The sequence below is a fragment of the Barbus barbus genome, assembly GCF_936440315.1.
Source record: "Barbus barbus genome assembly, chromosome: 5".
In the NCBI taxonomy this organism is placed as follows: Eukaryota; Metazoa; Chordata; class Actinopteri; order Cypriniformes; family Cyprinidae; genus Barbus; species Barbus barbus.
In genome coordinates, this window is record NC_136733.1 from 5,854,302 (window position 1) to 5,867,662 (window position 13,361).

The following is a 13,361-nucleotide window of genomic DNA, read 5'->3' on the forward strand; positions in this document are numbered from 1 at the left end:
GTTTATATCAAAACAAAAATGCTAATCTGTAAAGATGAAGCTTTGTCTAATGATGGAGGTTTGTTGTGTCTCGCAAGTGAAGCTGGGTAATATAGCAGCTTGATAAGGGCTGGGCAGTAAATCAGTGTTAGCATTAAAAATTGATGAATTTATATTGTTTTTCTGTGTTTACTGTATATCTTGATAATCTGATGCGTGTTGCTAATAAGTCTGCATGTTCTTCATACTTAAGAACGAGAGTTTCATCTTCACTACAACCTGCCAAAATAAAAGTTTGGTTTAATTTGAAGAAACCAATAAATAATTACTTTGGAGTAGTATTATTTCTACAACAGTAGTAGTGTTCGTTCAATGTAGTATAATTTTTTTCATCTTTAAGGAATATTATACAACCAAGATATGATATTCTATTTTATTGGACCGAAGTAAAAATTCATAGCGTAAATGTGATCATCTGCTTCATCCTGAGGAAGAACCATAGAAATCAGTCTAATGGTACAATGCACAGGAAAATTAAAAGCTATAAAAACGGCACATATGATTCTAAAATGACCATGTGGCTTAATCATATATTGCCTTCTCATGCGTTGACTGTTCAACGTATTATCCAGTGGAATCGTTTGAAGCAGTTCTTCTGACTGCCTGTGTTGGTGATGTTCTGCTCCTGTATTGAGCCGTCTCTTGTTTTTCGGTACAGGTGAAGGCTCTGCGTGACGCGCGTCAGGCCGTCAGCGATGCCAAGAGCTCATCAGTGATTCCCGGCAAGATCCAGGAGCAGCTGCCTTCAGTACAGGTCAAAGCTGCTCGAACCGGAGCCATCAAACCACAGTCAGTCAAAGTGGAGGAAGGCAAAGCCTAATAAATGGACCTCATGATCACATGACACAGCTGTCTGTAGGACCTCCTCTCTCTTCCTCCTTTCTCTTCCTCTCTCTCTCGCTCTCTCTCTCTCTCTCTGTCACTGTACTCCGGAACTGACGCACAGGATCACCAACTCCACAAATCAATCGGAACACATTAATAATAGACGTCACATAGAGAGATATGAATATATATATATAAATGTAAACTATATATATACATATATAAATAGACACGATAGTTTTGGACTCTTCTGCGCAGACTTTCCGAGATCAGCTTTATTTATTTTCATTTTATTTGACATTTTCAAGGGAAGAATTACGGTTCACAAAAGTGGCAAATGAATCCTGGTGTATCTCGCTCTCTCCATCAAAGTCTGCAAACAGAAAACAGGAAGCGTATCTCCTCTTCCAGCTCTCGCGTCTCCACGCCCACATTGCCAAACTGAGCCAGCTGATTGGACTCGAGGTTTTGATTGACATGCAGATCAACAGAAGCTCCAGAGCTGCGGTGTGTGGCATTAGTCATTTCTACTGGGTACCATGGAGTTTTAACTTTTTTTTTTTTTCTTTTTTTTTTTTTATATATATAAATATAGTAATCATGCCTATTTGCGCTATTATAAAAAAAAAAACAGCTTTTATTCAATAAAAAAAAACTTCAAACCCAATTTTGAGGACATTGTTCAATCCAAACATGGAGGACATGCACCTTTCTCTTATTTTACAGCTGCTTTTCATGTGTTGTGTAAATGCAAATCAACATTTGATCCTTAAAAGTGTTGATGGTGCTTGAGTGGCGGCGGTGTGGCGTGTGTGGAATAAACATGTTAAAGTCAGCAGCATTGAGAAGCGCTTGCTCCGTTTTTGGTGTGATAAGGGCGGGTGGGAAATATGGGCACTTGTGTAATGTGAGGATGTTTGTGATGATGTCAGTGGGATTGTTGAACGCTGATGGGAAATGTTACAGTACGTTGTTTGATCTTTATTTGATTTGGTCAAGAAAGCCTTTACCTTCAGCTTTGAGCTTCTGTTTTGTCGGTCGGTTGGTCACATCAGTGAGAGGGTTGCACAAGCAATAAACAGCCTATCTGTAACCATCGGGGTCCAAACATGCATCTGCGTCGTTTCTGCAAATGAGTGCTTGTGTTGTAAATGTTGCCGTCTCTGTGGGCTCATGGGGATCATGGCTGAAAATATGAAGTGCACAGGAAATGTTGGTTTTGAAGGTGCTTCGTTACACTACAGCTGTACAGAACTATAACCATCAGCACATGTTCGTTCATATTTGATATTGAAGCATTAATGCAAATGCAACCTCTTCTTTTCCTTTTGGGTGAACTGTTGGACATGTGAAATGCCTTTTTAAATGATTTCTGCAGTGCTCATGGTTATTTCAGAGGTTTATTTGTTTGGGTGTTCATTGGCGCTGTTGGAGCACTTCACCTTCAACGGTAACATTGCTTCTTGATGATTGCTGCATATCTGTACAGACTCATTATTGCCCTTTTGCTTTTGCTGTATTTAAAGGGCCAGCAATGGATTTACTCACTTTTCTTTTGCTTTTATTTTTAAGGGTCTGTTTTCACTGCAGATATTTATCACTCAGTGTTGTTTATCCTATTAAATGTGTGATATTTGCCCTTTTAATGGAAATGATCTCAAGAGAGAAATGAAGCAGATTGTGCTTTTTTTTCCGAAAATAAATCATTGCTTGTATTCCCATTACCCATGTACAGTTTTTGATGAGGCCATTGCAGTGATTTAAGCATTTCAAATGAAAATCAATGATACTGCATTTTGATGTTTTCCTGTCTTTTAAATGCACATTGAGAAATCTGAAATGGCTAAAAAGTTAAATACAGTAAAAATCAAGGAAATATTAAGACTTTTCACTAAATGACTTTATGGACCAATTTAACAAGACTAAAAAGATACATAGCTAAACTGCTGTTTTTCTTTCAACATTTTTAGTGGTCACGTAAACACATTTTTGAATCAATTCCCAACTCTAGTCTAACTTTGTTTTTGCTATGTGAGTTTAATTGCAGTAAGGTGTAAGAGGCTGTGTTGTACTGTCAATATAGTAGCAACTGAAGGGTTGTCATTAAAGTCCCTTTCACTGAAAGTCAGTTCACTTTCTTTCATGCATTGAATATTTCAAATCACAAATAAAATCGGATATAAATTGCATATAAAGTTCAATTTTGTTCTTAAAATGGCATAAAAATCATTGGTCTATGCTGCAAAACCTTGAATTATACAAAGGCTAGCGAGTAAAGGTTAGTGAGTGCAAGTACACCAATAGTACCCATTTCAGAACTCTTCTTGATCAAACACCTGATTCACCTCCTTAGTAGAAACTCCAAGACTTGAAATTGGTGGGCCAAATAAGAGAGATTCCCGCGAACACAGCTGTGAAACACTGCCTTGTCCTGCCTTCACGTGCTATCGGAATCTTCCTACTTCCCACTTCTGAAGTTGTAATTATGAGTTTGTCGTGTTTAAGTGTTTTGTTCTTGGAAAGAACAGGAATTAGGAAAGATAACCTTTTCATGAGTTATTCTTGCCCATTTATTGGGGAAATCTTATTAAAGCCAAAAGGTATTGAAGATATTTAGATAAGATCCAAGGCTTTTTAAGGTAAGGTTTTGAGTAAGCGTCCCATTCATTGGTAACCATGTAAACATTCACAGCACTATCTAGATATTCAGCTTGCTGACGATTCCTAAATTTTGGTCAAATAAATTTTTTTGCTATGTTCAATACAAACAATATGCATTAAATGGTGATTTATGAATGTATATGAATGTAAAGACAAGCAAAAGCAATGTAGATGTTGTAAGAAAAGCTAAAAACTGTTCCTCTCTGCCATTTTTTAAATGTATGGGCTGCCAATTTAGGAGCTCAAGTATCACAAGATATCAGTTTCCCTGTTGTAAATAAGACCAATAAAGTTGTATTGCACATTGGCACATTGAAGGCAGCATTAGAAGCCCTATTACAGGGATTGGCAACTCCCCTCCTGGAGGGCCTCTGCTGGAGTTAAGCTCCATCCCTAATCAAATCCCTGCCTGTGGTTTTCTAGTGCTTTTGAAGGCATAGGTTCAAATTTCAGGTGTGATTGATTAGGTGTAGAGCTAAACCCTGCAGGACAGTGGTGCTCCAAGACCAGAGTTGCCCAACCCTGCTCTATTACACTGTGACTCCTGCCCTTTGGCTGTTACAGGATTGGGAACCACTGATATGCACTGATAGTTTGATATCTTAACTCAGCCTGTTTTGAATACCTCTACCAAGTGTAAGGATTATTCATGCTCTGTGAGTCCTAGTGGACTCAGTGGGTCGCCAGGACTGGAGGGCCACCGTCCTGCAGATTTAGCTCCATCCCTAATCGTACAAGACTGAAAAATGTAAGTCTTCACAATTACTTGAAAGTTATCCAGAAGTTAGTCATTTGCATTTAAATAGGCCAGGCTCTCAGGGCCAAGTGCACTGAATGAGATCGAAAATCTCCCTCGTGCCTGGGACAGCAGATCTCTTTGCAGTGGTGGTGGCCATGGCTGTTTGTATAGCATGCATATGTAATTCCAACAATTTTTATTTGTTATGTTTTAAGGGCTTTATGCCTTTAATGAGACAGGATAGTGGAGAGCTGACAGGAAAGCATTGAGAGCAGGATCGGCAAAGGACCTCGAGACGGGAATCGAACTTGGGTCACCATGAGCACAGTTGTGCTGTATGTCAGTGCACTAACCATGGGACAATTCCAGCTACTTTAAGAAGGAACTCTCTGATTAAATTCTGGGGCTGTGTTCTTCACTTTGAGAGACAATTCCCTAAGCTCAAAATCCCCACTGCCATTTTGAAGTGTGTTCCAATTTGTGAAGTGGGCAAGGGAAGTATATATGGACAGACCTTTGACCTATCAATTTTGACAAAGGGAGTGAGTCTACTTCATATGTACGCTTTAGGCCACTCCATAACAACTCCAATTTCTAAAATTAAATTATAAGAATATTTACATATAGCATGATGCATCAAACTAGTTATTATAATAGATCAACTCCATAGCGGATTCCAAGGCTGTGCTCCACTTCACTTGTAGACCTAAGCACTTCCCATTGGGGCAATCCCTGCTGCCATTTTAAAGTGCGTTCCACTTGGTGAAGAGGACGAGGGAGCGGTCTGCTTCATATGCACACTTCAGGCCACTTCACAGACCACAATGCAACACAATTATGACACAATCGCAGATCGTGTTTAATTTATCCCCACCCAAACAACTCTATAATATATAAATGTCTTTTTTAACATTTATAATAGCCCAATCATACCTATATACATATAGAATGCTGCACCAAAATAGATTGCACCAAAAAAAAAGGGGAAAAATGTAAACAAAACAAACCAACTGTATAGCTGATTCTAAGTGATCAAGGGCCTATGTTCCAGTTCAGCTCATTGCAATGGTTTCACCAGTAGTTGGTGTTTTTATTCAACGTAATCTGAACCTACCTCCTGCCTCCTACCTTGAGGGAAGTTGTGGCCTAATGGTTAGAGAGTTGGACTTGTGATCCAAAGGTTGCGGGTTCGAGTCTCCGGCCGGCAGGGATTGTAGGTGGGGGGAGTGAATGTCCAGCGCTCTCTCCACCCTCAATACCACGACAGGTGCCCTTGAGCAAGGCACCGAACCCCCAACTGCTCCCCGGGCGCTGCAGCATAAAATGGCTGCCCACTGCTCCGGGTGTGTGTTCACGGTGTGTGTGTGTTCACTGCTGTGTGTGTGCACGTTGGATGGGTTAAATGCAGAGCACGAATTCCGAGTATGGGTCACCATACTTGGCTGAATGTCACTTCACTCACTCACTCACTCACTCACTTAAGCTTTCTTGCAATCTTGAAGACATTGATTAGCTGGTTCAGGTGTGTTTGATTAGGATTGGGGCGAAATAAATGTGTAAATGTGAGCCTGTCCGCTCTCGACCTCTTTCAGAGGTGGTACATTTTTTTTTTTTTTTTTTGACTGGATTGCTTTCATAGTCTGAATGTTCATGTGGTCGAATGCATTTTGCTCACATATATACATTCTGAATGGAAGCAGGGGTGGAGGTATGAGGTTTTGCTGACAGTTTGAGGATCCATGGTGTTACAAGTTTTAATCACAAGCTTTTTGAATGCTTGTCATTCGTTTAATATTTGTAAAACCCATAAATAGACAAAGATGATCATTAGCATTGATTTTAAAATAATAATAACAACGAAATATGATAGAAATCTTTGATAATTTTCCACAGCACACCTAACAATCTGTTGTAGCATACTGTCGCGCGACACAGTGGTTGGGAAACACTTGAGTAGACCCTACTTTGAAGTAGGAGTTAGTTTAGTCCCCCCAAAAGGCATTCCTATAACTAAAGGTTGTTGCAAAAGTCTGCAAACAGAAGAACAGGAAGCCTGTCTCCTCTTCCCCTCTCTGGTATCTCCACATCCACATTACCAAACTGAGCCAGCTGATTGGACTTGAGGTTAACAGAAGCTGTCAAATGATTGGATGTTGTTTTTGGTGCATTTTCACTGTAAACATTAAAATTAAACCTTTAAATTTTTGTTTAATTATGGCACATACTTTGTAGGCACTTTTCAATAATAAAATGGTTATTCTAGATATTTTATTTAATTCCATAATGAAGATTCCATAATGTCTGTTATGACTAAGATGTGAATTAATATAATCTTTTATGGGAGAGAAATTAATTCAAAACTTAAAAATTCGCACTGGGAATGAGATATTTTAAGACCTTCTAGACTTTGGGAAAAATATAAATTTTTATCATCAAATTATATGAAATTTTACATGTTTTAATTTGGAAGATGTTTTTATCCAACGCAACGTGCACAGCGTGTGTGAATCTGTGGATCATATAAATCTGTGCTGCAGTTTTAATATTACTCCTCCACATCCACGGCCTTTGACCCTGTGTGTATGTCTGCATGAGGAATGTCTGGCAGAGACGCACTGAAGACAGACGAAGGCCTGATGATGATGCAGGAGCTGGAGGACCGACTCAAGGAACATACTGATAAACTGGAGCATGTGCATCTGTCTGCCGTGGACCTGAGAGATGCTCTATCAGGGGTTTGTTTCTCTGTTCTCATCATTGTGTCTCAGTAGTGTTGTGTGTTTGTGGATGAGCAGCATCTGATGTGCTTGTTTCTGATCCTCAGAATAATGACGATATGCACTTATTTAAAAAAAAGCAAGCCCAACCCAGTTGAAAAAAAATAATGCAAAAGTAATGTAATGAATTACTTTCCATAAAAAGTCACTAGGTAATGCAATTAATTAATTCTTTTTTTTGACATTACTACAAAGTGTGCATTTTAAAAGTGTACTTAAGTGTGTCAAGGAACAGTCATGAAAGTGTCTCTCTTTTAGTACACTACAAATGCACATTCAATTTACAGTTAAGTGCACTTCAGAAGGGTTCATTTTAAAAACCTCTTTCTTGTGTGCTGAAGTTATTACAGTTAGACTGATGGTTCAGTGGCCTTTCTCTCCAGAAACCAACTCACTTCCTCAATGATTCAGTCGCTTGACACCACGTTTCTTACAATCTCATGGCACAGTTAGTTCTATTCTATTCTACACACAGCAGCTTTACCAATGTTAAAACCTATAAGAGTAAGGATTTGTGTGAAAATGATAACGACACAATGAGTGACGCCACAGTGTTGTAGACGTACTTTCCCGCACACGTCTCCACCCGTAACACAGACGGCAAGAGAGATTAAAGCTCACGTGCTGCAGAATCATCTGTCCTTCACTGATACTCTAATCTAACAGAGACCAGCAGAGACTTCATCTGTTTTCACCAAACATCATCTCTGTCGTGACTGGTCTACACAAACCACAGCCGAACATCAGTATTCACAAAAACACAAATAAATGATATTATGCTGATTAGTGGTGAAACAGTGACTGCATGGGTGCCGTCAGAATGAGAGTCCAAACAGCTGATAAAAACATCACAATGTAATCCACACCACTTCAGTCCATCAATTAACATCTTGTGAAGCCGAAATCTGTGTTTGTAAAAAAAAAAACAAATCCATCAAGATGTTTTTTTACTTCTTAAATGCACAATCCATAATAATGCTTCCCCCAGTGAAAATGTCCATCTCCTATTGTCCCTCACATCAAAATCCACCCACATATTTGTTTAGAACTTTCAGCTGGCATGTAAACATTGCTTGATCTGTGCAGATTTCTCTCCTGATTCAGACCAGACCACAAGCGTTATTATGGATTATTACACACACAGAAACACACAAACACACACTATATTTGTCAGCAAAGAGTGTCACAGGTCTCATGTAAGTCAGTTATTTAATTTTATAGTACCAATATGTGCAGCACAGAATCATTTCACTAGTTTGTTTTTATGTCAAATACAAAGGCAACAGATCATTTGAATATTGCAGGAGACATTACAGTACTGACTGATATTACAAAAAATACTGATTCAAAACATGTCAAACTTAATTCATGCACACAACGAATACCAGACAGGCAACATCCTGAAATAAATACACCTTGATGGAAAACTGATTGTTTGTAAGTCCTGATCAAATTTGACATGGCATCACACAACTGTGCTTTACACACAAATTTACCATTAAATGCATGAACTATTAAATCACAAAACAAAAAAGAAATGGGTCTTTTCACTTCAGATGTTCTTATAATTAATTCCAAACTTTTTTTATCAAAATCCCACTGGTGCTGCAATTAACTAATATTCAAATGTTGATGACATTCTAAAAATGTCAGTTGTTTATCAGGACAAAAACACTTTTAACAAGGACTTCCTTTCCAAGCAACTTCCCCTATAAGACCTCAGTTCTGCAGAATTAAGAAGTGAAAATGAGACAGAAAAAGAGTCCAAACTCAACTTTACAGTCAAATTCAGTGCTATTGCATGCAATATAAAAATACCCAAGAACGAATGTATCTTTTCAGCATCATGTAAACACTAGAGAGTGACTGAAATCATAACTAACAGACCTGATAATGCGACTGGAGGTCGTTTTGTCCAGCCTGTAACATCCGGACTGCATTTGTCCTTTACATTGTGCATCTCATCTGAAAGACGCAATATGTGTTTAATCCTACAAATACTGGATTATGCATTCGGACTCAGCATGTAAACATAAGTCTTCTGTGTTTGCAGTCTAATGGACGGAGCCCCAGCTGAAGGTCCCGATGGAGATGAGTGTCTGACAGGCTCCAGAAGACAGCCACACCGTCTCCATCAGACTGAAGTGAAGGAAGCCCAGAGCGAAGCCGCACACCATGTCCGTCAGGTGGTGTTGGCCCAGCAGAACACGGGACAGGCCCACCAGGACAGCCCACAGCACCAGCAGGACCCGCAACGGGACGGCCAGCACCAGATGGGACAAGAGGAACTTGGACACCATGGCCGCTCTGCTGGCGTGTGCAGCCGGGAATGAGTATGTGTCCAGAGCCACACAATCCAGAAAACCGGGACTTATGTCCCATGGTCCTTTGCGCCGGACCAGTTTTTGAACCCCGGCCACAGTCAGGACATCAAGAATCAGCGCTGAAAGAGAGGTAAAAGATATGAAAGAGAGAAGCGGAGTGTGTCTCCATCAGGACATTTACACCAACAGAACATCTATAAAAAGCATGAAGCACATGAAATCCACACAGCAGCACATATGTGATGTTCTTCATGAGTAACAACATGAAATCATCTGAGACTTTCATTGTCACATGTACACCATGCGCATCTTATTTTGTTTTCAAAAACAGCTATTTTTTTCAAAGCAATTATAAGTTGATTTTTCCATTTCCAGGATGGGAAATTTCAATTTTATGTTTCATAAGACTGTAGTAGACCCTTGTGAAAAAGAGTACTTATTAAAAGAATATACTTAGTATGAACTAAATGTGAACTTAAGTATGACTAAAGCTACAACCTTTAAAAACATATTTGTTACTTGAAATAAAATAAACATTAACTGAAATTAAATATTAAAAACTTGATGTACTGAAATAAACTAATACTGAAATGATTAAAACCTATATAGATATATTTTAAAAGAAAAAGAAAAACTACTAAAAACGTCTAAACACAGCAAAATTGACAAACTTTAACTAAGACTGAAATAAATTAGAAAAAATAAAATAATCAAAATATATATAATTAAAAATTGTAACACTGCCCTGCATATTTGCTGAAATCCAATAATATTTTCTAACTAATTTTGGCTGCTGATTCAAAAAATTGTGTCTGTTTTGCTTGAGAACATCACACTTTCTCACTAAATATTTGGCATTTTGTAGAGTTTTTGCATTCGATATCCATCAGGGTGAAGAAGCTTTGTATTCTCCATTAATCAGCAGAAAAACTTCACAAACACATGATTCCTCTGAGCCAGATTACTGTTTGGTCAATTCTCAGCCCATTTTCACATATAATTACATATACATTTTTATATATACAAATAATTATACAGACATATAATTTGAAAAATCTTCATTCTTATTTTGTGAAAAAACTATGTGATGGAAGTTTTTATTGATATTTTTGAACTCAGCATCATCAAATCAGGTAATATTAGGCCTTTTTTTTGAGATGCAGTGCTGTGTAATAGTACCTAAGTTCTAAAATAAGACTGGCAGAGCATCTCACCTATTAGCAGGTTGATCAGGACCTCTTGTCCAGCCAGCGTGTTACTCTGAATGAGACACACCAGAGTCCCACAGATCCACGTGATGCCGTGACCCGTCAGAGCCAGCAGAGTGACCGCCGAGCGCATGCTGCCCCATGAGGATGTGGTGTGGACGCACACACCCAGACGCTTGGACAGACAGATGTCGATGGCCAGCAGTGAGTTGATGGCGATGCCTCTGAAGGACGGGTTGAGCAGCATGCAGTCTTCATCCGGCAGCCTGGTCGCCTCTCTGCGCTCCTTCACGCTCTCTCCCGGCTCTGGCGGGTTCTCGCTCTGCTGGTTCTGCTGGGACCTGGACTGTCCGGATCTTCTCCACGCTCTGTTGTTTCGCGGCGGGACATTCAGGGACAGAAACTCGGGCCAGCCCAGAACGCTGCTGGTGCCACTGCGATCCTTCGCTCTGGAGCGACTCGGGTTCAAAGGCATTGTGTGGTTTAATCGTACAGCAGGATGAGAAACTAATGAGAGCTTCAGATGTAGGTTCAAAGTAGGCTGTGAAAACAGTGTCAGATATATTTAGACATGCTCAAGTGTGTGTGTGGATATCTAACGCCATAATGATTTATCATTTAGGTTTATAAATGGGTAGTTGTTCACAAATAGGCTTGATTTATTATTATTATTTTTTTGCAACAAAGATTTTAGGTGACAGTTTATTTTGGTGACCATTTAAAGCACTGCGTTATTTTTTTTACACCATTTTTCACATTTTAGATAAATTTTGGTCTTCACTGATTTAATTAACTGGCCATGCACTGCGAATCCCCCCCCCCTCTCTGGTGTAGCCTCTCAATTAATATGAGCTCATGAAAATTGCATGCATAACAATAATGTAGAAATTAAATATTTGCTTGATTATCAGTCATTGCCTCATAGGCAAGCGACGCAACAAAGCAGCTGATTAAGCTTTTGGAGGCATCCACTCACTTGTTTGATTCCTGAATGAATCAGTGTTTTTGAATGAAATGGCTAAGTGAATAATTCAATAATTCATAAAGACAATCACCTGTTGCCACCTACTGGTGTAACAATGTAACCTGCAGAAAAAGTCACTTTTTTGATTCACCCTTTCCAGCAGCTATAATTACGTCTGTCCTGGTATTGATTAGCAAAATTAGAAATATTCTCCAGTCACCATGAAAATCTGAATCACCCCAGAACTCAATAACTGGAGACACAATGGTATAGATTCATTTGCATAAATTCATGTCAGTTTTCACATTTTACTGAAAACGTGAAATACGTTTATTTAACTATCTTAGTTATCATTCCACAGACTTCTATTGTTTTATAAACAGCTAGGCTAGCTATAAATAGTACAACCTTACCCACACCTTAGCCCTAAAAGAAAACTGCATTTTTACTATTTTAAAAATATTTTATTTACCCAATTTTTAAATAGTTTTTTTATTATTATTTTTTTTTGTTTGTTTAACAAATGAGAACATCCCAGAAAGGAGGTTTTGACAGATTTATCTTTAATCCTAAACCACATGTGAAGCATCATCTGGCCTACCTCTCAGAATCACCAGCTCTGTTATGGTCCTGCTCACAGTCGCTGAGTTCAGATCAAATCACAAGCATAGATATCCTGTAAGACACCTTGGTTTTGGAAAACGTTCACTGTATTAACAAGCACGGCTTTAGCATCCATCACGGTCCGCAACAAAACAAAATTACGAATACTACTATGATAAAGGTGTACGCCCTACTGATTGGCTGCAAAGCAGAGCGCTGACGAATGACGAGTGGTTTGGCTCATGAATATTAATTTAATCACGTGTGACGACATGCGTAACTCTAAATATTAATGAGCTCTGTCAGCCGTGGCGTTCTCCAAGGTGCTTAAACAGAGCGCACTTTTATCGTCTTTCTGCCGCAAATGTTTAATCTGAAGCATTTTATAATTTTGATGCTGCCTGAAATCCCTTCAAAATATATGGATTTATCCAGAGTTGAGGAGTAACTAGTTACATGCAACGTGATTTAATTACAAAATAAATGTAATTGGAATAATTAAAGTTACTGAGAAAAATGTGTTATTAAATTAGAGTTGCTTATGAAAATGCGATTACATCTGAATAGTTTTCACACAAACACCCAAATACAGATTTAATCGATTTCTTTCATAAATTTCACTGACTGCTGTAAATTATGAGACTTTTGAGGAGTTTAGGAAACATGTTTATTCAGTAACTGTTTTATTTACTGTTTGGGTTATGTATATTTTATTTTAAGATGAACAGTTTTTTAATAGGCATAAATGTATTTGTGACCCTCTCTGTGAAATCCAGGCTAAAGTCTAAATTATGAGATAACAAGCATCAAAGCTGGATTTCAACCATTAATTTCACTATAATTTCAATCTTTGACATGGCCTTACTCAGTCAATATTAAAGATACGAAGGTTAAATGTTCACAGATTGTCCTTTATGAACAATGATTTTATGTAGAAAACAGTAAATCACAAAAAATGACTTTAGCTGGGTTTTCACAGGGTCACATTTAGTTACCACTTGTTGTACACTTAAACCATCTTTCATACACTACAACACTCAAGTGTACTACAAGTGGTGACTAAATACATTTTTATTTTTAATACAGAGATTGTATTAATAAAGTGCATTTTAGTTCATACTCATGGCCTTCCAAAATAGCACAGTTGAGATGGTCTTAAGAAGTACTAAATAATCATTTTTAGTATATTAAGTACAAAATTAGTGCGTGAAAATAGAGCAC

The 13,361-nt window shown here is 38.4% G+C and overlaps 2 protein-coding genes across 2 annotated transcripts in view; one reads left to right on the top strand and one right to left on the bottom strand.

Annotated features, from left to right (window-relative positions):
• The window catches only part of LOC306870028 (protein PRRC2B-like), a 37,222-nt gene extending 34,176 nt beyond the window's left edge, over nt 1–3,046 (top strand). The window contains exon 30 of the mRNA XM_079417058.1: nt 698–3,046. Coding sequence (XP_079273184.1) covers nt 698–859 — 162 coding nt within the window. The 3' untranslated portion in view covers nt 860–3,046. The remainder of the gene's footprint in view (nt 1–697) is intronic.
• Nucleotides 3,047–7,139: 4,093 nt separating this feature from the next.
• LOC306870063 (inactive phospholipid phosphatase 7-like) lies at nt 7,140–12,345 on the bottom strand. Its single transcript, XM_079417105.1, has 3 exons — nt 12,139–12,345; nt 10,580–11,114; nt 7,140–9,484 (listed from the first exon to the last, which is right to left on the bottom strand). The coding sequence occupies exons 2-3, from the start codon at nt 11,046–11,048 to the stop codon at nt 9,096–9,098; spliced, it is 858 nt and encodes a 285-aa protein (XP_079273231.1). The 5' UTR covers nt 11,049–11,114; nt 12,139–12,345; the 3' UTR covers nt 7,140–9,095.
• Nucleotides 12,346–13,361: the final 1,016 nt, after the last annotated feature.

Coding starts and splice junctions, on each gene's coding strand:
- LOC306870063 (XM_079417105.1), bottom strand. CDS start 11,048: ATGCCTTTGAACCCGAGTCGCTCCAGAGCGAAGGATCGCAGTGGCACC. Junction 9,485..10,579: donor CCTGATCAACCTGCTAATAG/GTGAGATGCTCT, acceptor CCTCTCTTTCAG/CGCTGATTCTTGATGTCCTG.